Source organism: Taudactylus pleione, unplaced genomic scaffold (assembly GCF_031769625.1).
Source record: "Taudactylus pleione unplaced genomic scaffold, aTauple2 ptg000211l, whole genome shotgun sequence".
NCBI classification, from domain to species: domain Eukaryota; kingdom Metazoa; phylum Chordata; class Amphibia; order Anura; family Myobatrachidae; genus Taudactylus; species Taudactylus pleione.
This window is the reverse complement of record NW_028284613.1, coordinates 700,828-726,294: the sequence shown is the minus strand read 5'-3', so window position 1 is coordinate 726,294 and position 25,467 is coordinate 700,828. Positions and strand designations below refer to the sequence as shown.

Genomic DNA, 25,467 nt, shown 5'->3' with positions numbered 1-25,467 from the left:
TGTTTCAACTACTTCCATCAGGCAGGTGTTGTAGAATATTGCCTGCAAAAACTTCCATACATCATAATAGTGTTTATCTGTAGGCTGTTTGTTTGCTAAATAACAAACTGGAGGATTTGCTTAGTTTTTTGTGGTAATAATTTGTTTGGTTTTATGTTTTTTATGATTGGCTGTGAATTGTTATATATGTGTGCAGTAACCTGAGTTAAATTCCGGGTATACGTTTGTATACTTGGCCAATAAAGATTCTATTATATTTTATCTCTTTAAAATGTGTCAGTGAGTAATGACTACACCTGTGCACCTGCTGGGTGACCTGGAAAACGTGACCTGTGTGGGGTCCTGAGGACCGAGTTTGAGAACCACTGTTCTAGAGCACAGGTTCTCAAACTCTGTCCTCAGGTCCCTCAACAGTGCATGTTTTCCAGGTCTCCTCACAGAATCACAAGTGAAATGATTATACCACCTTGTGGATCTTTTAAAATGTGTCGGTGAGTAATGAATTTGTCTGTGCACCAATTAAGTGACCTGTGTTGATTCCTGAGGACTGAGTTTGAGAACCACTGTTCTAGAGCTACTGTGACTAGAGGCTAGATGAAATTTGTGCATGGTTAGCTATTAAAGCATTAATCTCGAATGATGAGCCTTACCCACACCTAAAGAACATCGCAGCTCCTCCAGTGAGACCGATTATTGGCATTCAATATTCTAATGTTATTCAATATTGTGAGTTTATCACCAGATATATTTTTTGTAAGCAGTCTTTTTAATTAAAGTTGAAGTAGAAGCATGGCTGCACTGTCATTCCATCCTCCCTGGTGAGGGGGGATAGAAGAACTAATTTCTCAAACGAGGAGAGAACTCTAAAAACTTAAGTTGGAGGGAGCAAGTGAATATTAATATTCTAAGGTGTCAAACCAATTAGGTGTGAGTTTGCAAAAGCGAGTTTGTTTTATGAAACTCAAACATCGCACGATTGCACACACCAGTTCGCAGTACTCTCCAAGAGGGTGTGCAATTTTCTGTTACATGCGACTTAGGAAAAAGGCATGATAAAGTGGGGAAATCATCCTGGATCCCAAAAAAAAGTGACAAATTTGTTATCAGAATCATATGGCTGTTAGTGGGCATAAGAAAAGTACTGGAGGTTTTTAAACTGTCAAATGGCTGATTTGTGCATTTTAAAAAAATGGTAAAAAGCACACTTTCAAAAAATTTAAAAAAGAAAAAAAATTGATGGGGGGATAAATTTAGCTGCGGTAAATATTGCGCGCTAATTGTTTCCCCGGGGCTATCCAATTAGCCCCGAAGGGCGGGCGCATCTGGGATTTTTTTTTCGTTACCACGGCTAGCCCCGAAACAAAATCACTGATAATTAGCCTGTTTTTGGGAAGCCGCCAGTAAAAAAACACGTCCGTTAAGCTATCACAGAACCTATGTGTTTTCACCCAAAAACATAATTTTGGGGGGAGGGAAGGGGGGTCTAATTAAATTGCCCCCCCAAAAGAAATTATGAGGGCTAATTGAATACCTCCCTTTGTGTTAATTTGAGGCCACTTTAAGAAAATTAAAAAAAAAAAAAATTATAAACAGGAATTATTTTTCATTTTATGTAATACTTTTACATTTGAGGTGCTTAAACAAAGGAAAAAGTTGATTTTGGGTTTATTTGACCCCTTTGTTTTTTTTCAACACCCAAACATGACATAATTATTGGGCCAATTACACTAATTAAAAACTTCCAAATGCCTAATTAGTCATTAGGGGGTGTGTCCAAGGGGTTCTGCACTGTCCTCACATTTTTACCTTTAAAATAAAGATTTTCCCTATCTTTTCACACTGTCGGGGGTATGCACAAAAACCGCGATTTTCATTTTGAATAAAAAAAAGTGAGTTTGGAATTCAATTGACACTGAACTTTGCAGTGTGAGTTCCCGTGAGAACTCCTCGCACAAGCCAACTTGCACCTAATTGGATTATTGCCCCCTAATAGTCTTGGGAGCGAATGTAGTAGAGTATGAATCTGTAAAAGTACAAAATGTTTTGGATAATGTTTTAAAAGGCAAAATCAACCTGGTTTTGCCTTTTAAAATTATCACTACTTTAAATTCAGGGGCAAAATCAGCAAAAAATCATCCCTTTTACAATCTCGTACCCTATTGCATTTCTCGCTTAAGGTGGGTACATACCTGAAATATATATCTGCAGATCGAGTAATCTGCAGATATATCTTTAGATGATGGTTGTTCATACATACTGAATGGTTGTCATATATCCAGCAGCTGCGGGTCCCGCTGACAGGAAGGCAGGGCCAGAAGCCCCCCTCCCTGCGGCTGCCGCTTTGTGTCTACGGGCGGTTTGCAGACCGTCTGTAACCACTTGCTGATGGACAGATATGTCTGCAGACATATCTGTCCATCGGCTGTGCAGCACAGCCAATGCGATATGTCTGTGAACGACGCGATTCACAGACATATCGTCTGTACACACTGGCTAATGGCCAGCAGATATATTGGCCGATCTATTGATCGGCCAGTGTGTATGCAGCATTAGATTCACAGCAGAATGATGTTGTCATGGTGAGATTTGGGTGTGGTATAAGAGAGTAATTAGGTAGACATGGGATAGCCAACCCTGGTCCTCGAGAGCTACCAACAGTGCATGTTTTCTAGGTCTCACAGAATTATAAGTGAAATAATTAGTACCACATGTTGATCTTTTCAAATGTGAGTAATGAATGCAGCTGTGCACCAGCTAGGTGGTCTGGAAAACGTGAATGGTTAGTAGCTCTCGAGGACCGAGGTTGGCTACCCCTGCGATAGACAATGTCTAGGTAGACTCCAGATGGTCGACGGGATCAAAAGGTCAACACACTAAGCGTCGACATGCACAAATGGTCAACTGGGTCAAAGGACGACATGAAAATGGTCAACACATGATTTTTTTTTCTTTTTTAGCCCTAATCTGCACCCTAACCTATCATCCTGGTGCCTAACCCTAACCGTCGGGGTAGGTGCCTGACTCTAACAGTCCCTTCTAGTGTCTAACCCTCCGGTATGTCCCTAACCCTCTCTCCTGGTGCCTAACCCTAAACCTCCAGTAAGTACCTAACCCTAAAAAAAAAAAAAAAAATCATGTGTCAAACATTTTTTGTGTTCACCTTTTGACCATGTCGACCATTTGTACATGTCGACTTTTAGTCTGTCGACCTGTGCCGCAAGCTTGTGTCAAGTGTGCCATGGCGGTCAGATCAGCGCACTTGTACTTTAGTGTGTTTTATTCCTGTGGAGCCCAATGTAGTGTGTTTTTATTCCTGTGGAAGCCAATGTAGCGTGTTTTTATTCCTGTGGAGCCCAATGTAGTGTGTTTTTATTCCTGTGGAAGCCAATGTAGCGTGTTTTTATTCCTGTGGAGCCCAATGTAGTGTGTTTTTATTCCTGTGGAGCCCAATGTAGTGTGTTTTTATTCCTGTGGAGGCCAATGTAGTGTGTTTTTATTCATGTGGAGGCCAATGTACTGTGTTTTTATTCCTGTGGAGGCCAATTTAGTGTGTTTTTATTCCTGTGGAGGCCAATTTAGTGTGTTTTTATTCCTGTGGAGGCCAATGTAGTGTGTTTTTATCCCTGTGGAGGCCAATGTGTGTGTTTTTATCCCTGTGGAGGCCAGTGTAGTGTGTTTTTATCCCTGTGGAGGCCAATGTAGCACGTTTTATTCCTGTGGAGGCCAATGTGTGTGTTTATTCATTGGTCACACACGTTGCATCCCCATAGAGTGTATATTGGCAATTTTAAAATCTTGTGTAGGTGTGCCTCGAGTTGAAAAAGGTTGAAAATCACTGGTCTAATCGATGATAGTGTAGAACCCAGTTTAGAGAATATTATTTCCTCTGTGCAGATATAGTTATTCACTAGTGTGTAGAAAAGATAGCTCCAAGTGGATATTTTGGAATACTTAGATTCATGGAGGAAAATTTGGTCACCCTTGAATGAAACCCTGTTTTAAATTATTTAAAAAAAAATATATGACTTGGTAAGTAAGGTGGCTTGTATACTAGAACATGAACGGGTCCAGCAAACTTAATAAGTACGTCTGGTCAATCTCTCATTAAAACAATTTAAAAAAATTAAAATACAGAAAAACACAAAATGTTGTCTGTTTATTGTGCTTGAAGATTATTTATTGTACTGTTACCTTTTTTTTCTTAGGCAAGTGCTGCTGAACAGATTCCACCTGTCCGGACACCAGCTGTTTTACCTGCAGGTAAGTGTAACTTTATTAAGCTGAATTTTATTTGTGTTTGCTAAGATTTACCCTTACTTGTTGTTTAACAAGCATGAATGGTGCTAATACCTGGTGAAATAGCAATTATTATAGCAGTTTGTTCTGTAGCTATTAAACCGTATCATAGTATCAATCTTTTCTTGGCAGAGATTTAGAAGTACACCACATTGTATGTAGCTTTCTATTTCAAGGAAATGTGCCCGGAGTACAGTCCTGGTCATATTAGCAGACTATGTAAACAGGGTTGCACGATTTAAATCAAACGATGTAGTTGTAGCTCTGGATCGTGCACAAAGACGCAAATGCACAATCTGAGGTCGTACAAGTGTGCAAGAAGCTGTTTTGATGATCTTGAAGAGATTGGACACCACAGCAATGTAGTAAAGATGGCAAAGGCAAGAGCTAAAATTGCACTCACAGATGCCCACATGCTGGCTAAATCTACTTGATACTCGGTACAGGGGAAAAAAAGCTTAGTCCTGCTGAAATTGAGACTGCTATGGAGTTTGCTCATGCCAATAATCGTCAAATTATGCCGGTCATCATCAACTTGCGTGCATCCATGAAACCATTTACATCATACATGTTTGAAGTGGACACTTTACGCCAAGTATCTCCTCTAGCCTAGTGGATGTCCAACGCATCTCCTCTTCCGTTAGACACTTCTGTAGTAAATCTTCTGAAGCAGATGTTCACTGCAGTTTCATCAAGTGCAGGAATTGAAAGGATTTTTTCAACGTACTATTTTGTACAATCCAAATCGAGCAACAGATTGGGAAATGAAAAAGCAGCTAAGCTGATTGCATGCTACAGAGCCTTTTCTGTTGAGGACAAACTTGAGAACGTGGGCAAGACATGTATATGTTTGACTCAGACGCAAACCACTGATTGAGCGAAATTCAGAGCCTAATTGTACTTCTTGATGAAACTGTTTAGTGTGTATATATTCTATTACTGTGTTCATTTTGTTACTATTCTCACTTTAAAAATTGTTCATTTATTACTCAATGTTTAAACATCTAAAATTAAACAGTTTACTTTTAATTAAAAAAATTATAAAATAATCCTATCAGAAAATCTGATTTAAATCAAATAAATCCAATTTTTTTTTTTTTTTTTTTAATAAAAAAATCCGATTTTTATGCAACCCTGTAATGTAAACTGGTGTGACAAATGGTCTCAAAGATCAGGCCGTAACAGGTAAAAGAATGAGTTGGAGTAGACACTAGATTATCGCCATTAACTAAACTTTTCTGATTTATTTCTCATTATAAGCCAGCTATACAGGTTATTGGCAAGATGCATCAGTTTTGACTGCAATAGCTTTGTTTCTCATCTTTTGTGGGACATTGGAACATCATAAAGTAGCTCAAGTTCCTCTACTCTCTACACCCCATTAGCTACCTGGAAACTTCAGCTTTTTGATCTGTATTCTGAGCTGTGAGCTCAATTTCAGGGCTGCTTTTTATTACAGGTTTGTTCTGTTTATTTTTTTTTAAAGGTACTTTTTAATTAGAAGGATGGCAATGTATAACAGAGGCCATAATCCTCAAAATCTCACCTACACAGATGATTATCAAAAATAAAAGGTCTGTTCTGTATAGAAAAAGCAAGGAGATTGTGTTTATTTTAAAAGTTTAACACAGCCAAAAAAGAATTTAGCGTACACAACGGTGAAGTAGTTGAAAGAGAAGAAGATAGAGAGGGAGAGGAAGAGTCCCTGTGGTGGGTCCCTAAGCTGGAAATAAATATAAAAGTATATATAAATGACTGTTACAGGGAAAAAAGGGAGGGGGCAGATTGGGAGGCTAATCATGGGCTCCATATGTTATCAAAAGATTTAAGAGTTGTTAATAAGCTAGTCATATATGCCATATACAATGATGCAAGATAGAATAGACTGCATAGAAAGAGAATATATTTTTTTTTTACAATCCGATGCTAACTGACATTTCATTGCATTAACAATATGGTGCATCAATTTTTGATGCCTGGTCAGTGTAGGAAAGTCTAAAGGAAGAAGAATATACTTATGATCATAAGGAAAAGGTATAGGGAGTAAATGAGTTATAAGGCCAATGTCTCCTTCCAAAGATTTACTCTTAGGACATATCCAGATGTGGTGGTCTCAGCGGCACAATCTCTCTAACACCTATCTGATGTGCCAGGATACATTTTGCTCAATCGAGAGGGTACATAGTACCAGCTATATAGTAGCCTGTATGCGTTCTCTTTGAACTTAACACAAATTGTGCTAGAGGCAGCATTGCAATGGAGCAGCTTCTAAGGCTTTATGCCTGTAAGAAGTGCAAGTCTAAGTTCACTCAGGCTCACTCTGAGGGGGCTCTGCTGTGTGATTATTGTGACTCGGGGGAATCTGCTCCTGTGGGGGCTACCCCAGCCCAGGACCCCTCTCCTCCTTGGGTCCCCACTCTGCATCCGCCTCCTGGGGAAGATGGTAGCTTCTTTTGAGGCCTTGGAGTTCGGTCGCTTCCACTCATGGACCTTCCAACTGGATCTCTTGTCCCAGTGGTCGAGGTCCTCCACATGCATGCCTAGTGCGACTCTCCCCCAGAACGCGCATCTCTCTTCATTGGTGGATACAATCCAGCCACCTACTAGGAGGTCGCCGATTCGGCATTTGGGATTGGGTCATTCTGACGACTGACGCTAGTCTCAGGGGCTGGCGGGGGCCGTTGTTCTGGGTCATCACTACCAGGGACGCTGGTCGCGACATCAGGCCCTTCTTCCGATAAATGTTCTGGAACTCTGAAGTTTACAGTGCATTGCTGGAGTCATTTCCCCTTCTTTGGGGGCTGGCCATTCGTGTCCAGTCACACAATGCCACCTCCCTGCTCCAGCAGGGAGGAACTCTAGTCGCAGGGCCATGCGAGAAGTCACTCGCATACTCCGCTGGGCAGAAATGCACACCACAATGCTGTCGACGTTCATTTTAGGTGTAGACAACTGGGAAGCAGATACCAGGATCTACATCTGGGGGAATGGGCTCTTCATCCACCGGTATTCCAATAGCTGGTTCATCATTGGGGCATGCCCCAAATAAACCTCATGGTATCCAGACACAACCATCAACTTCCTCGTTATTGCTACCGCTCTCGGGATCCGGCAGCGATGGCAGCAGACACGCTGACAACTCTGTGGTGGTTCCAGTTAGTTTATCTGTTTCCGCCTTTCCCCCTTCTCCCTCGGGTGCTCAAACGCATCAAGAGGGAGAAGGGTCACTGTCATTCTGTTGGCTCCAGACTGGCCTCGCAGGGCCTGGTACTCCGCCTGTGGATGCTCCTCGCAGACGATCCTTGGCCTCTTTCACTGTGGCCGGATCTCCTCCAACAGGGTCCATTCCGCTTCCCTGTCTTACAGAGACTGCTTTTGACTGCATGGCTGTACAAGCCACGCTCTTGAGGCGAAAAGGCATACCACAGGCAGTTATCCCTACCATGCTTCGGGCTAGGAAACCAGTTCCCTCAGCCCACTATCATCGGATTTGGAAATCCTATGTTATTGTGCGAAAGTCAGGGTTTCCCTTCAACGTCGTCTTGTTTGGCCGCCACTTGCTGTTTCTACAGTCGGACTTGGATGCGGGTCTTCGCTTAGGCTATTTGAAGTTCAAGGTCTCAGCCATGTCTGTCTCTTTTTCAATGCAAATTGGCCTTGATTCCACATGTAGAGACTTTTTTTGCAGGGGTTCTCTGTCTTCAGCCTCCCTTTGTACCCCATACAGCACCTTGGGACCTCAACATGGTGCTGTCTTTTCTCCAATAATTTGTCTTTGAGCCATTAGAGTCAGTAGATTTGAAGTTCTTATTCTGGAAAACTGTGCTTCTGTTGGCCTTCGCCTCGGTCAGGAGAGTTTCGGAGCTTGGTGCATTACCTTGTCTCTCAGCTTACCTCAGTGATTCCGAACCTCGGTCCTCAAGGCACACTAACAGTCCTTGTTTTAGGGATATACAGGCTTGAGCACAGATGGTTAAATCAAAATAACTGAGGTACTAATTAAGTCACCTGTGCTCCAGTATGGCTATCCTTAAAACCTGGACTGTTAGTGTGCCTTGAGGACCGTGGTTGGGAACCCCTGCCTTACCTGGTCTTCAATGAGGTTCGCACAGAGCTTCGTGCTCGCTCTGCCTTCTTTTTGAAGGTTGTATACTCTTTTCACATCAACCAGCCCAGTGTAGTTCCGTTTTGCCGGGGGACTATCCATCCTCCCGTTCCTTGGATGTGGTTTGCGCCTTGCGAATCTATGTGGATCGGACTGCTCAGCTGCGCAGGTCGGATTAGTTGTTTAAAATGTGGTCAAGCGCGGGTGGTCCGCTACACAGCAGACCCTGGCACACTGTATTTGTCTGACAATTCGTCAGGCCTAATTGGCTGCATCCCGGCCTCGGTCGGATTCCATTTTAGCTCATTCTATGCGCTCTGTCAGCCCATCCTGGGCAGCTGCTAGGGGAGTTTCGGTTTCACATCTGTGCCTTGTGGCCACTTGGTCTGGGACCCACACCTTTTGTTTGCTTTTAAAGGTTTGACATCTTTGTGGCCTCTGATTCTCATTTTGGCCGCTTGGTTGTACAAGTGTTGCAGCACTCTCCCTCCCGCTGGGGAGCTTTGGGACATCCCCACAGTCGGCTCCAGCGTCCCCTGCTGGATGAAGGCAAAAACAAGATTATGGTACTCGCCATTAAATCACTAAAAACACTAGACGCACACCCTGCGCTGCTCTCTTTCGCATGATGGTTTTGGTGTGACTGCATGTTGCTGTAGATTGTTCTTGTAATTTATTAGTGGTGGTTCTGTTCTTCCTCCTTCTATACCGGTTCTTTCCTGTCCGTCTCCTCTCGGGCTCAGTTTCTATAACAGGGGATGAGAGGGGCATAGAGGGGTCACATTTGTAAAACAAAAAGTGCTGGCTCCACTCAACACCCGTCTATATTCCACAGTCTCGGCTCCAGTGTCTCCTGCGGAATCGGAGAAACGGATTTAACGGTCAGTATTAAAATCCTGTTTTTTTTATTTATTTTATTTTTGACACTTCATCAACATCCCTCAGCAACAGCTGTCTAATGCCTGAGACGGGAAGCTTGGCCGCTTCTGCCACAGGTAGTGCACAGAACCATCACACCTATAGCCATGGGACCCACAGTAGCTATGGCAGGGGAATCCCTGTATCGCACAAAGTATATATGGCAGGGACACCCTTGTATAGCTATCACACATATATGGCAGCGGCACCCCTGTTTTGTCCACACGTAGAACATATGGCAGGAGCACCCCTGTATCGCTCTCACTCAGTATATAGGCAGGGACACCGCTGTTTACAGGATATAAGGCAGGGACACCCCTGTATACAGTCTATATCACAGCAGCAAAGAAGATAGTTACCAGCATGATGACCCCCACATGCTGAGGACGATCCCGCACGCCACAATCTTGGGCCCGCAGAACAGCAACGACACCATGACCGACACAGAGGACTCACTGAGCAGCTCTGTCTGTGCCTACAGCTTCATTTGAATCTTGTGCCATTCCTGCGCCAATCTGGGCTCGCAGACCGGCAGCCGCTGCCGGTCACTGAGCTCCGATTGGCTCGCAACCGGCGCCTATTTGAATGACAGCGCTGTTTCTCTCAAGGGCTGCTGTGAGTGCAGCTGTCAGGAATTGGCCACACCGCCACAGCACAACGCCTCCTCCAGGACCTGGCCGTTTTTTAAGTGCGTCCCCGATCCTCAATACTGGGGAAATTGCACGCTAGACGTCATACAAAAATAGGTGCGCTTTTATACAAAAGCTATCCTGTGTAAATACTTGCAGCTGACAACTGAGGGCTTCTGTCTATTCCCTCAACTGAAACAAATAGAAAAAGAAACAATGTGTCTGCGCCATTATAAACACTCAGGATTCCAGAAGCTGATAGTAATTGTCACGTTATTACATATAAAACTGAACTGCAGTTCAAAAATAAAATAAATTCAATACCAAACACACATTTATGCATATATACTACAACAATTGCTTCAATACATTGCAACATATTAATTTTATCAATGGTATGTGAATAGTTCTTAAAAGTTAATTTAAAGCTCCCAAACATCACTTTGATAATGTATATCTCTATTAAATGATGAAAGATGTTATATCCACCAATCCAGACACCGATGTCAAAACTGTGTGAAACGTCTCTGCAAGAATAAGTACGTGTGATCTCTAGTTAGTGGCACAGCTGCACAACTTGGTGCCACCTGACGGGTTAGGAGATCTCCTTGTTTTAACCTCGCTATAGAAACAGTTCCCGGCTAGTCCTGATATTGAGATATTGAGGAGTATTAAAAAGTGAGTATAGCAGCACTCTGAACAACATGCGTTTGGTCCGGCTCTCGCCTCCCGCTAAGTGCGGTCCATTCAGTCCGGTTCTCACCTCCCACCAAGCAAGGTGTACTCAGTCCGGTTCTCACTCTCCGCTGGGCACCGCAATATGGGCAGGTGTGTAATGACGTGCTCTGTGTTTCCAAGACCTGCTCCCTACTGGCCTCTCTGCAGGCAGCACAATTGTCACAAACAAAGGTGTCTGACTGTATATTTCTCTGGATGAAGGCAAGCAAATCTCCAAAGTAATCCAAGGCTGACAGTGAGAGTCATATCCAGTTATAGAGGCAAGGCTTAGAATGAAATTCTGCAGTCCATAATATGCTTAAAAACACCCTTGATTAATTTCTCCCCTCTCACAGGGGTTTATTCATTGCCTTTTGAAAAAACCCTGTGAGAGGGGAGAAATGGATCAAAGATGGCGGAAAATTTAATGCGCAATTTGTGAAAGCAATTTTAGATGACATTACCAAGTAACTTTACAGTCTGTCATTTTATGATTGTGATTGCGTCCACTTGGATAGTTAGCTATAGAAATTTCATACTAAAATAATGTTTTCCTTTGGAAATATGGGCAGCTGAATTCCAACAAATATTTTGGCCTACTTTGGCCTCATACTATCAAAAATGTACTTTTTTGTAAGCCTTGAGGCAGTGAGTTTTAAAATTTGCAAAGTCAAAAATCAAAAGTTGTGTAAGCAATGTGCACTTTCACAACTTGTGATCTCCTAGATCTGTCACAGCAATTACCTGAACATTGCTGATTGTACACGGCAGAGTCGGTGACCGTTTCACCTACCTCCAATACCAGGGTCACAACTCCAGTACTATTGCATACTGTGAACTGAAACTTTACCAAAGTTAGTTCTACTGTACATATATACCAACCTTCATGCAAACTTTCAACAAAATCGGAGAAGGTTAAGTAGAGGGCCCTGGTCCACTTGACATGGAATGACCCACCTTCGAGGTGATTCAATTTGCACAGATTTATTGGGAGTTCCAGATAGAACCTATGTTGAAATGGAACAATTCTTGACAGCACATGACCAGTAAAGCTCATCATACTCTGCCCAGTGTTGCATCTATCTTTCTGTGTTGTCTCAACTATGTTTGCTCATTCTCCATTTGGGACTTCTAAATAGTGATGGTGAAGCTGGGGCCCATCACTCTTCAGTACCAGTTACCATAGTCTTTGGTCTCCAGAGGAGCCCAAGCTCTCCTGATAAACATGCTGAAGCTGTTCTCTCTGGTTGAGATGCTTTTGAATGTCCACAAAAACGTGAAAAGGGAGAGCATTTAGGTTATTCTTGTATCTACAGACTATACAGCCGTAGATGTAGCAGAGAGCTCATTGTGGTTTCTGCCTCGAAGACTCAATCTCCGGTCAGGGCCTCTTTAATCATCTGAGCTTACCTCAGCTGGTTTTGCTCTAATTGTTTGGCCATTGAGGCCATGATCTTTTTAAAATAAGGATTTTTTTGACTCTGTGGTTCAGACCATGCTCAAGACTTGAAAACCTGTTTTGGCCAAGAAGTACAACAAGTTTTAACACTGCCTGGTATGACTTGAAGTATACATCTTTTTGCTTGGAGCAGTTGCTGCCGTTTCTGACTGGACAAGTTGGAAGTGGTTTAAATCTCCCGCTCTTTGAAGGTTTAGGTCTTAGCCGTTCCGGGCTTTCTGGTAGTTACATATGCAGTTACCATGCACCACCCCACATTAGCTCCTTTGGATCTCAGCCTGGTGTTGACAGATTTGTAGCACCCTCCTTTGGAAACGTTGGATATGGTGTAATGTTGTCTTCATTCTCAGGATATTGTCAATGAGAATTTATGTCCATAGGACCCAGGGCTTGCGCATGACCGATGTACTGTTTATTTCCAATCCTCACAAGAGAAGCTGATTAGCTTCCAAATAGACCATTAAGTGGATTACTTCAGTAATTCAGCAGGCCTTTTTTGTGGCAAGATTGCCTTTTCCTGAAAATGGGAGGGCGCATTCCACCAAATTGGTGTGAGCCTCTTGCTTGGCGCAGCATAGGGCCTCTACTGAGTAGTTTAGATGTACAGCTTACTGGTTTTCGTACACACCTCAAAGTTTTACAGATTCAATACTTTTGCCTTTAAAAATGCCAGGTTTTGATGAAAGGTGATGTGCACTGCAATGTCTGAGCGTACCCTCCCTTAGGGACATATTTGGGACATCCTCCTAGTCTTCCAGTGTCCCTCAATGGATTAGAAGAGAAACCAGCTTTTTATGCATGCATTTCTTTTCCTGTACATCAACCTGATAGTGGTAGACAGGACAGATTTTGCACAGGTGCGAACTACACTGCTTTGAGACTATCCTCTGCTGATGGCCTAGTGATGTCACTGATAAGCACTGCATTCGCTTTTGGCTTTTTGATCATGGTTTGTCTCCATTGTGGTGTCAGAAACTGTGAAACCATTAATTTCACCTAACGTGTCTGCAGTTACTCTTCTGTCCTTTACCCATTTTTCTAGCACATATACAGCCATGGCCAAAAGTTTTGAGAATGACCAAGTATTGGTTTTCACAAAGTTTGCTGCTTCAGTGTTTTTAGACCTTTTTGTCAGATGTTACTATAGTCTACTGAAGTAAAATTACAAGCATTTCATAAGTGTCAAAGGCTTTTATTGACAATTACATGAAGTTTATGCAAAGAGTCAATATTTGCAGTGTTGACTTTTCTTTTTAAAGACCTCTGTAATTTGCCCTGGCATGCTGTCAACCAACTTCTGGGCCACATACTGACTGATTGCCGCCCATTCTTGCCTAATCAATGCTTGGAGTTTGATAGACAAGGGGAGGTGTGAGTGCTCGGAGTTTAGAAATGTGGGTGAGATAGTTGTGGACGATGACACAAATCTGGCTCATGGGTATATAAGGAATATATGTAGGAAAAGGGGGGTGGGGGGGATGGGGAATGTAGTATATAAGTCCTGGTGTAAACCACCGTACGAACTGTGAGTAGGATGGTCACTTGAAGACAGTTCAGTCACTATGTAATCTTACGAAACTGGGTCGGCAATAACTTGTGGCAGTATGTTCTTATAGGGTCGTCAGCTGGTTCTTTTAATAACAGTTAATGGTGCAAAAAAAGGAGGATCTCCCTTTGTCCACTGGTATATTATTCGGTATCCCGGCTCTCATCCTCAAACGTGTCCCATATGTAAAAAGAGGAGACCCGAGCATCAGGTTCAGGTAGGCAAGAATAGTGTAAAGTAAGTGGTGAGTACTTACCCAGATTCTTCCGCAAGCCCGCTGGTTCACCTGCAGTCTTTGCTCGACAGTCCAATGAGTATGGGTGTGGGAGTGGTTGTCCGGTTAACCATATAAACACTAGTACATGGACTCAAGGGGAGATTAAAAATGTGATTTATTGCCTGTCCACATGCAAACAAGGCTCCTGGTGGTACAGGTAACAAATGGTTAATGAAAAAAACAACAAAGGAAACTTTCAATCTAAATATAAAAGTTCAAGGTTTAAAGGGTAAGTCGCTGTGGTGTCCCCAATGCTTGGAGTTTGTCAGAATTTGTGGGTTTTTGTTTGTTCATCCGCCTCTTGAGGATTGACCACAAGTTTTCAATGAGATTAAGGTCTGGGGAGTTCCCTGGCCATGGACCCAAAATGTCAATGTTTTGTTACCTGAGCCACTTAGTTTTTACTTTTACATTATGTCAAGGTGCCCCAAACAATCTGAAAGGGGATTCATCAGAGAAAATAACTTTACCCCAGTCCTCAGCAGTCCAATCCCTGTACAGTTTGCAGAATATCAGTCTGTCCCTGATGTTTTTCCTGCCGAGAAATGGCTTCTTTGCTGCCCTTCTTGACACCAGGCCATCTTCCAAAAGTCTTCGTCCTGTGTCATGCCAACATTAAAGCATCCTGAGACCATTCATGCTACTCATTCATGAACAATGCCTTTTCCAGCATGATGGAGCACCTTTCAGATTGTTTGGGGCACCTTGACATAATGTAAAAGTAAAAACTAAGTGGCTCAGGTAACAAAACATTGACATTTTGGGTCCATGGCCAGGGAACTCCCCAGACCTTAATCTCATTGAAAACTTGTGGTCAATCCTCAAGAGGCGGATGGACAAACAAAAACCCACAAATTCTGACAAACTCCAAGCATTGGGGACACCACAGCGACTTACCCTTTTAACCTTGAACTTTTATATTTAGATTGAAAGTTTCCTTTGTTGTTTTTTTCATTAACCATTTGTTACCTGTACCACCAGGAGCCTTGTTTGCATGTGGACAGGCAATAAATCACATTTTTAATCTCCCCTTGAGTCCATGTACTAGTGTTTATATGGTTAACCGGACAACCACTCCCACACCCATACTCATTGGACTGTCGAGCAAAGACTGCAGGTGAACCAGCGGGCTTGCGGAAGAATCTGGGTAAGTACTCACCACTTACTTTACACTATTCTTGCCTACCTGAACCTGATGCTCGGGTCTCCTCTTTTTACATATGGGACACGTTTGAGGATGAGAGCCGGGATACCGAATAATATACCAGTGGACAAAGGGAGATCCTCCTTTTTTTGCACCATTAAGTGTTATTAAAAGAACCAGCTGACGACCCTATAAGAACATACTGCCACAAGTTATTGCCGACCCAGTTTCGTAAGATTACATAGTGACTGAACTGTCTTCAAGTGACCATCCTACTCACAGTTCGTACGGTGGTTTACACCAGGACTTATATACTACATTCCCCATCCCCCCCACCCCCCTTTTCCTACATATATTCCTTATATACCCATGAGCCAGATTTGTGTCATCGTCCACAACTATCTCACCCACATTTCTAAACTCCGAGCACTCACACCTCCCCTTGTCTATCAAACTCCAAGCATTGATTAGGCAAGAATGGGCGGCAATCAGTCAGTATGTGGCCCAGAAGTTGGTTGACAGTATGCCAGGGCAAATTACAGAGGTCTTTAAAAAGAAAAGTCAACACTGCAAATATTGACTCTTTGCATAAACTTCATGTAATTGTCAATAAAAGCCTTTGACACTTATGAAATGCTTGTAATTTTACTTCAGTATACCATAGTAACATCTGACAAAAAGGTCTAAAAACACTTAAGTAGCAAACTTTGTGAAAACCAATACTTGTCATTCTCAAAACTTTTGGCCATGGCTGTATGTAATTGATCCTCTTAGGGTACATACTTGCTGGTACATTTTTACACAAGTGTATTGGTTATGCATTTTCCACGTTTCTGATAGTTTTAGATTTATTTTCTAATGATCTTAAATGTGCCAATCATGTAGAAGTGGAACAAATGGTGTTTGTAAAAGCACAATTGGATATGGACTTGCTGTGAACAATGATTTTTAGTGTTCCACTCATTAACATGGATTATTCAGATGTCAGTGGGTATGTACCCTTATGGTAACCAGCATCTCCATGTCATTCTAGCAAAAAATGGGCATTGCCTAAATCTTTAAGTTTTTAGCTTCAGAGGGTTATCTGTTTTTCTGTTTGTTGCTTTGTTTATTTCTTTGTTGAATGATTACTGAGCGAGCAATACACACTGCAACATTAATATATATTTAAAGGAACGCCATCCAATGAAATTATTCAGGTGTTAAAAGATAGATTTGAGATAGAATAAGAGCAACCAAATGAATCAAGTACGCACCATGATCATTGTCTGCACCATCTCATGAGGCTGTCAGTCCAGCAGTGACTCTATTCTTAAATCAGACAGTGGGAATGTGTTTTGAGCCTAAATAAATTCACATAAAATTTTTCTTTAAATCTACTTTTCTTATCTATTACTTTGTCAGTTAACAGAAATGCATCTCTTTATAGACAGTGAATTAATGAAGAACCCTTTGGTGATTAATGCACAGCAAATGGGATTTCATCTGGAAGAAATTAAGACACTCATGTTGAAAAGAATAAAAACCACAGGAGAAAATTACACATCAATGGAGGTTTTGGTCTCTGATTTATTAAACTCTCAGACTGAAAATGGGGATGCAAAGCAAAGAGACATCGGTAAGGACACTATGGGAATTAGAAATTCAATGCTGTAAATATACAGTAGGATTTCAGCTTGGTATGGGAAACTGCTGCTTTAAAATAAAAAAATTAAAAAAAAGGAATTAAATAAAATACTAAGCTGAAGTGCACTTTGCATGCAATGTGGTTTGACTAGAAGTACATGCATGCGCTAAATATAGAGTAGATGTAGTTGACCTCAAAAGTCAGTATATTTCCCTGTTCACATACTGGCCAGCAGTAATATGCAGCGTCCCAAGTACCCATGTATGTCTGGAACCCCTAAGAGGCATAAGGTTGTCCTTGGGAAATATTTGGCTGCTTGCTACACTATATACGTACTAGAGCCTGGTTTACTGAACAAATAATTAAAGATTTAAAACTAAACCTTGTTCTATTTAAACACAACTTCCTTCTGCCCTTATGCATTTCTTATGGATGTTTTTTCTCTGTTCATTATAAAGGAAAAAAGGTTTTTGAAAAATTTTACATTCTGCAATGTTCTATCTGCTTTTGCTTATATATTTGTGAATATTATATCTTTATATTCAGACCCTTGCAGTGCCACAGATGTGAGTGTTTTGAAAATGGGGGAAATAGAAGTAATTCTCCTATCATAAAAATGTTTAACATGTTCACTTACAAATCCAGTATTGATGTGAGAAATACTAGTCCAGCAGCTCTGCGGTCATTTTAGGTAGTGATGAGAATAAAATCTATGATACGGTGGTGTGTGCGAGGCATGCGCTGTGATTCATGAGGATTATAAATGATGGCGAAAGGCTGCAGTTACTCATAGATGATTGACAGGATGCTGGGGCACATTCCACCTTCCAGTTGTTACACCTATAAAGTCTCTGTCATATAACTGGAATTTAGGGATTATTAGATGTAGGCATTTTGTACATTCTGTTGCTCACGTATCTGTATATGTCACTCACTTGCTCCTAGGAAATAGTTGTGGAGTCAATGTAATTAGGTAGCATTGTAAGTGAGATGAAGTAATACGGTATGAGACAGCTGTTATTATTTTGCATTACTCAGAGTTTTAACTTCCATACGTGAAATGATGCAACTGCTGTGCACCTGTTTTATTCCAGGGAGCCCCGTATCATACAATTGTCTGTCGACCCATGGATCTGCCATCAAAGCGGCCAATTGGTAAGGCAATACACACTTCCCAGTCTGCAACTCGATGTGTCTGGGCAGACATCGCAACTGGGCCGGCATTTCAACTTGCCTGCCCAGTTGTGATGTCAGTGTTGGCGGTCCATGCAGCAATTGTATGGGCTGGCGGCGGGTCACCCGTACATACAGCCAGATGCACTGATATATCTGCAACATATATCGGCATCAGCTGTCATTTTTCAAGTACATTCTTTAAAATGATGGGTACATACTGGTTGGTTGCTATGGGTAACTTCTCTAACTGTCCTATTCTCCAATCTTAGTTGGTCTGATAAATGTCTCCCTAAAAATTGTATTTCTCCCTCATATTTTCTACAATTATATACTTTGATGTGAATTCCATATCCCCCTTTTGAGTTTTTGTTTTTTAATAATGCATGTGGGTCGGGATTATCAAACCACTTTAGGAGGACAAGTGGAAAAGTTACCCATAGCAACCAGTCAGATTCTACCTATACTTTTATAGACTGTACTAGATAAATGATAGGATATGATTATTTGTTATGTTGTTGCGATGTCTGCACTATGCTTTATCATGGTTAAGAAGCCAACCTTGGAACAAACCGTATTGCAGACTAAAAGCTCCAGATTTATGGCAACCCCAACCATAGTCACTTTGCAGCAAAGTAAAAATAAATAAATATTACGAGTATTGTGTGTGTGTGTGTGTGTGTGTGTGTGTGTGTGTGTGTGTGTGTGTGTGTATATATAATAAATGGAACTATTGTTGTGTTTTGCTTTTACAGAGAACACCATAGAAGAAAAATTGAGAAAACTGGAAGAGGAGAAAATCTGCAAAGTTTGCATGGACAAAGCTGTGTCTATTGTGTTTATTCCCTGTGGCCACTTAGTGGCATGCTCCGAATGTGCTGAGCTGCTTGATAAGTGTCCTATATGTTGTACTATTATACACAGACGACAAAAAATTTTCATGTCTTAAAGTACAGCTATCATGAACTCAGAAATAAAACATAAGATTAATTGACAAATTCCACCTTTACGTTAGTTGCAGGTTACCTCTATTATCCTATCTCCCTGGCATGTGCTGGGTAACACCTATTGTTATTGGGGGACAAGTGAAATTACAATACACCAGCAGATCAGCTGCCTGTTCCCTCAAGTTTGGTCAGGCACACACGATGAGACAGACCAGTTGGGTGATCTTACATTTTCTTTTTAGTATTTTTTTTTTTTTTTTTGTGATATTTGTATTTTAATCCAGTCTCTCTTCTGACTTTACTGCAGTTATTTGTTACAATAATTTTATTCAAAATAACTAATACTAAAATGTAGGATTTTTCTCAGAAATAAGTCTGTATTAAATACTAAATGTAATGCATTTATTACAACTGATATAAAACTTACTTCATTTCCCTTGTCATGCTTATCAAACTTAAGAAAACGGTTTCTCAGACATTTTCAAAATCCGTTTTCCCTAAGTCCATACATACTTCCTCCCACCCTTTGAGCAGAAATGGTTGATGTCCACAGCATTGGAAAGTTGTTGTTGTGTTTTTTTTGTCCATACGCTCCACATTTTGGAGCATTTCAATTAGTATTGATAGCTGGGTGTTGTTGAAAGGCTGCGAATTTTGCCAACTTGGCACATTTTTCCTTACAAACATGGAGGCGCGCAGGAAATCTGTATTTATTGGAGATGTACACAACTGAACATCCCAGATAATTGAAATGCCCCTTTTGTTATAGATTGGCCTGCCAGTAAGATGGTTGTGCATTGGTAAGTTCTGATTAACTTGATAAACATATTTTTTTTTTTTTTTTTTTTTATAACTTGGACAGCAAAAATTAACATTTTAAGATTTTGATAGCACATTTGAGTGACTTCTGCTTAAACTCATTACACATGGATTAAATACTAGTCATGTTAAATGTACTATAAATGCTTTCATTGAAGCACTTTGTTTTATGTGGCATTCAAAGAAATATAATATTATAGAGAACAAATCATGTCCCCTGCATAAATAATATACATACTCATGGCTATTATATTTAAGTGTGTGGCATCTTTTGTATAGAATACATTTGTATTTCCTATAAATGCTAATTGGCATTTACCTTTTTTCGTATTTACACTGAGGAACATATAAACAAAAGTGAAAAAAAATTGAGCTCAAATATATTTTCCCAATAATGAAAGTCAATAAAGTCTTGTATTTTTTTTAATGTTTTCTTTTGTGCTGATGCAGTAAAAAAAAAAGGCTTGTGAGAACCAGTCTTTCAATGATAATACCTCCAAAAAATTATTTTAACCAATCGTCCATAAAAGAATTCCTATTTCTCCTAAAAAAAAAAAAAAAAAAGAGAAATTCCTACACCTATTTTTCTGTATGGCAGCATATAGTGTTCTCCAACATATCGTGGAATGAGAATGTGACTTTCACCACGCCCAGTGGTAAACCAGCACTTACACAATGGGTTTGATCCTATTAGCCGTGATGATCTCGCCGGCTCGAGTCATCGCGGCAATGGCCTCACTTTACAGCAGCCTGGATTCTGCGAATTCGGGCTCAGTGGGGTGCGAGGTGCCGATACGTTGCTGGCGTTTTAACGTCGTTGCAACGGCAACTCGCGGCTAATTGGATTGACCTTAATGAGTAAACTTCTGGGTTATTTTCAGGTAAGGAAGATCAAATATGTTTAATGCCTGTATGTTTTATATTTTTGTTTTCAGGATTTTTTGTAATATGTAAATAATATGGTCATGTGATCAAAAATGAAGAATGTACATGGGATCAAAGGAAACCTGTTTAATTAGATGGCAATTGGTATTTAGTGGCCATACTGTAAGTGTACTCCAATTTATGAGAAGGCCAATGACAAAATGTGTTAATAAATCAGCACAGAAGAACAGTTTCGATTAACTTATTATTGTGAAATTAAACTTTGAGCACCTTTTTTTTTTTTTCACTTCTATGTATATGTCTATTGTTGAGAGGTTTGAAAGTCACTCATTGTAAAAAAAAAAAAAAAAAGGCTGTGCTGTATCACAAACACATTCTGTACTGTTTATTTTACACCAAGGAACATGACTGTTCAGTAAGTAGTAGTAAATATGTAATTGTTGCCTGCCCTATATTTTCATGTACATTTTAGAATATATTTTTAAGATATTTTCTTTTTAAAAGTCATGTATATATTTTATCAGAATGATGTAATCTTTATAAATTGGTTTAATCTAGACATGATCCCTTTGATTTTCAATGTAAGTTTGTGTCTGTACAGCTGGTAATTATACTTTGTTTTTGTATGTCTGCTTTGATGCCCCTGTAGTACTATTGCGATCACCAGTATTATGTAGGCTATGGCAGCCCATCTGATTTTATAGTCCATTTCCTGACCAGTGCCACGTAAGGAATGTTCACATCATATTTCCCATTTCTTGTCCCATATGTTGCCAGTGAGTTATACAGGGAATTCCCCGTAGTTACTCCACTGTACGAACCAAGAGTTTCAGAATTACTCACAAATAAGAGCCAGAAATATAAAAAAACATATATAAGGTATTCTTTTTTAGTATATTGTAACTGCTCACTTATATTTTGCTTTGTATATGCTAGTCATAAGAGGGGCTTGTCTTCACTCCTCTGAAACTGTATTCGTACGGTCTTCCAATACCATAGTGAAGAATGGAAGCAAAAAAAAACTATTCCATATAATAATGCTGTAGGATAAGTGTGTCTAATGGTGCATACACACGATCAGATTTTTTCTTCAGATATGGACGATAACGATTTAAAAATCGTTCAGTCGTTCATATCTGAAGGAAAATCGTTCATATCTGACATGCCTGAACGATGGACGATCAACGATGCGCGTTCCCGTTTGTCAGATAACGATATCTGACATCTGATGGGTTTGCAGTCAGACTTGGACGATTCCATTCATTTTAATGCAGTCAAAAATCGTTCAATCGTTCAAATCGTTCAAAACTTTGGTCAAATCGTTCAGATCGTTTAATCGTTCAATCGTTCATCTGACAAATCTGACAAGTCTGACAAATCTGACCGTGTGTACGCTCCATTAGTTATCAAAATCTTGTAATTGGGCATTCCATGGTCTCCACAAAAAATTAATCTAATGAAATGGAAGTACTAAAATATTGTGTCTAGGCCATGTGTAAACTCTATCACTACATTGTCAGCTTTTTATCAGCAGAAAGAATGCGCTCGAAACTTGTGGTGTTCTGGCAAATTACTGTCCTTTTACAGTCAAGAGATGACAGATCTGTGGAGATCTTTTCACTTCACATCTTTTCACTTCTCTATTTGTTTGTATATTATTTATGTCATTTTATTTCTTTTACATTTCATTAACACTTATTGATTTATCTTTACAAAGCTATCCTTTTACACTTCACTATCACCTTTTTTCCCCTTTTCGTGTGATGCCCTGGGGATGGTCCTTGGCTGGAATTTTTTGGGGTGCCTTGCTTCTCGGACGTGAACCCCTTAATGTTAGGGACGCTGGTATAGAGGAGCCTTGACGTTGGCCCAGCGCTTATTCATATATTTGCAAATGTATGTAAACCAATACCTCTGAATTTCTATTATGTAGGATTCAAGTATTTTTGATTTATCTGCAGTGCGCTGGAGGGGAATTTTCTTTTTTCTGAGATCTGTGGCGATGTTATTTCCCCCCCCCCCCCCAATGCTTCCCTCTCCCCCCCAAACCTGAGACTCTGGAAGACACACTACAGTCATGAAAGGGGTTGATGCTTGATATTAAACAGTTGAAATTAACTTTATTTGTGCAGAGAATGATACCATGCTCAGAGCATCTAGAGTGAAGAAATCATTATTCTTCTAATAATATTAGTTGCAATAATTGGAAATTTCTTTAAGTCTATACTTTATTTATTTGTTAATGTTAAAAGTATGATTTTTTTTTTTTTGTACTTGTAAATGTTAATATAAATGTTTGCTTGTTTGGTGTACAGATATGTACCAAAATAAGGGTTGCAATTTATATTTTTAAAGTAATTGATCACTTATATGGCCTTAGCCTTATGCTTGACTATTCTTGGAACCCTAGCTAGCGTTTAATGATCTGGCTAGCTATTTCACGAATTGTGTAATTGCAACATGAGGCTTTTATTCCAAACAACTGCATAACAGAATAAAAAAGTTGGGATGAGTCAGCCAGAGATGGCTGATAAGTTTGAAGTGCCTATATTTCAGTACATTTGGTCCTACCGCCGCACCATCTCTCCTCTTCTGCACAACGTGCTCTGTATGTCCTCCGACCCTCATGTTTTAAGTAGGGAGCCTCAATAGTTCTAGAAGCCAAATAGTTCTAGAAGCCAAACAATAAAGCTTATCTGAAGTTAGCTACAACCGTTCACAGCACAGAAGGGCTATATGCACCCAGCACAATTCAATGAAGAAGAATAAAACATTTAATACACAAAGATCATAACAATCTGGTAATTTTCCTGATGTATGTTATTGAGAGATGTTATAGATGAAAACCTCTCTGTTGGCTACATGAGTGAGCAGGACATAAAGAGGAGATGTACTAAGCATTGGAGAGAGATAAAGTACCAACCAATCAGCACCTGTCATTTTTTAAATACAGCCTGTAAAGTGACAGGAGCTGATTGGTTGGTAGTTTCTCTCTCTCCACTATATCTCTATCCAAGGCTTAGTACATCTACCCCAAAGAGAGAGAAGTTGTCCAACAGAGGACAACCCTTTTTTCCGTGAAAATTTACTAGCCACGCAACAAAACTGATAAAGTTGCTTGTTAAACTTATACATAAGCTTTGCTTTTTTTTGTTTTGTAAATTTAAATTATATTTGCTTATAAAGAAGGCATCACTGCTTTAATTTGGATATTAGTACTATTTTTAAACAGCAGTTACTCAGCCTAGACATTGTATACTTGAGCTGGAATGTGTGGTGACCACATGTAAATTATTTAGTCTCACTTTAAAAATTAGGCAAAATATTTTTAATCGAGCTCCTACTTGATTAGTTTTCAGTGTTGGAGCACCCACAAATCTTTTAAGATAACAACCACTTTAAACAGACTGTGGTGGGGGGAGGCGTGTGAGAGGACCAATGAGAAGATTCAATCTTGATGATCACACTTCCACAGCTTTTGGTTGGAGCTGTGAGACAAACCACAAAGTCCCAGGTAACTTACTGACCCAGGTAGCTGCATGGATCAACCCCATAGAATACCACTTTTAAACCAAAGCTATGTCTTCGATCCTGATTTTTCCTGGTTTATTGGACACAGGGCCCGATTCAGACCCATTCGCCAAGCACGCTATGGGCGATTGTTGCCCGTCTGTGTATGCGGCAAAATACACATGCGCGAATTGTGTGCTTGTAGTACACAGACTGGACGCTACTTTGAGTGACTGACAGAATGAGCCGTTTATGGGTGGTAACGGGAAGGTCCTTGTGAACGGGGGAGTGGTACTGCGAACGAAGGCGTGTCTGGGCATCAAAACTGAGTTTAATGGGTGTGCATAATTGGCACAGATGCGTCATTGTAGAGGTCACTTCATTGTATTTCAGCCTGCAGTGCTTGCGGTGGGTTAGGGTCTACCTTGAGCGCTTCTCCGATGGCTCTCGATGGTTCCGATTATTCATACAGCTCCTGGAGATGACGTGTATTAAGAAAGAAAAGTGGGCGTCTTTGGACTGGCGTACGTTCGCTCTGCCGTCGCTCTCTAAGACAGAGGGCGTCCTTACACCATACAGTGTGATCGCGGATTTTGCATACCCGGCCCCTTTTGGCTACGAGAGAGCGCAGCTTAGCGTCCGGGTCTGAATCGACCCCACAGATTGGACCTGGTGACAGCTCCTATACCCCTTTCACACTGCACCTTGGTCCTCAGTTAATCCCAGGTCGATCCCTTTTTCACAGAACCCGTGTGAGCCCCTCAAAACCGTGTGTGTCATAAGAAATTGACTTTTTGGGTGCACACAAGTAATGAAAAGTGGTTGGTGAGTTCCTCAACTGCCAATCTAATTTTAAGCCAGACCCTGGTTGCACCTTTGACATCGCAGGCTATCCGGGTCGGTCCTAGGAATAACCCTGGTAGCGACCAGGGTTGAGGCCCCAGCAGTTTGTACCCAGACAGACCCTTTAACACAGAGAAAGGACCTGGCAATATCCCGGGTCCAAATCTCTGTGTGAAAGGGGGTATACTTGATACTTGCAGATAGATTTTTGCTTTTATTGGGCCACTTTACATTTTGCTTCCACAAGCAACTGCCTACACCTACTAGTTAAGGTCAAGTTAAAATAGAGGTGTGGGAGTTTAAGCATGTATTACATTGTACAGCAATTCTATAACTTTAATAAATTCTTTTACATTGATTTTTCAGGCCACATTTTTTAAATCTTTGCTACATTTAATAAGGCTAATAAATGATTAAAGTGTTTATTTTCTTGTACACAATCACCATAAAACCATGCACAAGGTATAGTTTTCAAAATTCTTTAAAATTATGGAACGTGAAAAACTGCAATGTGTCAAATGTCTCTATTTTAAATAAATAGAAACTACTGATCATGAAAATATGGTGGGGTT

At 40.7% G+C, this 25,467-nt stretch overlaps 1 protein-coding gene across 7 annotated transcripts in view; it reads left to right on the top strand.

The window, feature by feature from the left end:
• The window catches only part of XIAP (X-linked inhibitor of apoptosis), a 70,017-nt gene extending 49,248 nt beyond the window's left edge, over positions 1-20,769 (top strand). For 6 of the 7 annotated variants that reach the window (XM_088478192.1, XM_088478193.1, XM_088478191.1 and 3 more), the window contains exons 5-7: positions 4,206-4,260; positions 16,521-16,709; positions 18,647-20,769. In XM_088478192.1, the coding sequence (XP_088334318.1) occupies positions 4,206-4,260; positions 16,521-16,709; positions 18,647-18,840 (438 nt within the window). In that variant the 3' untranslated portion in view covers positions 18,841-20,769. Of the gene's footprint in view, positions 1-4,205; positions 4,261-16,520; positions 16,710-17,812; positions 17,874-18,646 lie in introns of all 7 variants that reach the window. The other variant, XM_088478196.1, reaches the window with a different exon arrangement.
• The last annotated feature ends 4,698 nt before the right edge of the window (positions 20,770-25,467 follow it).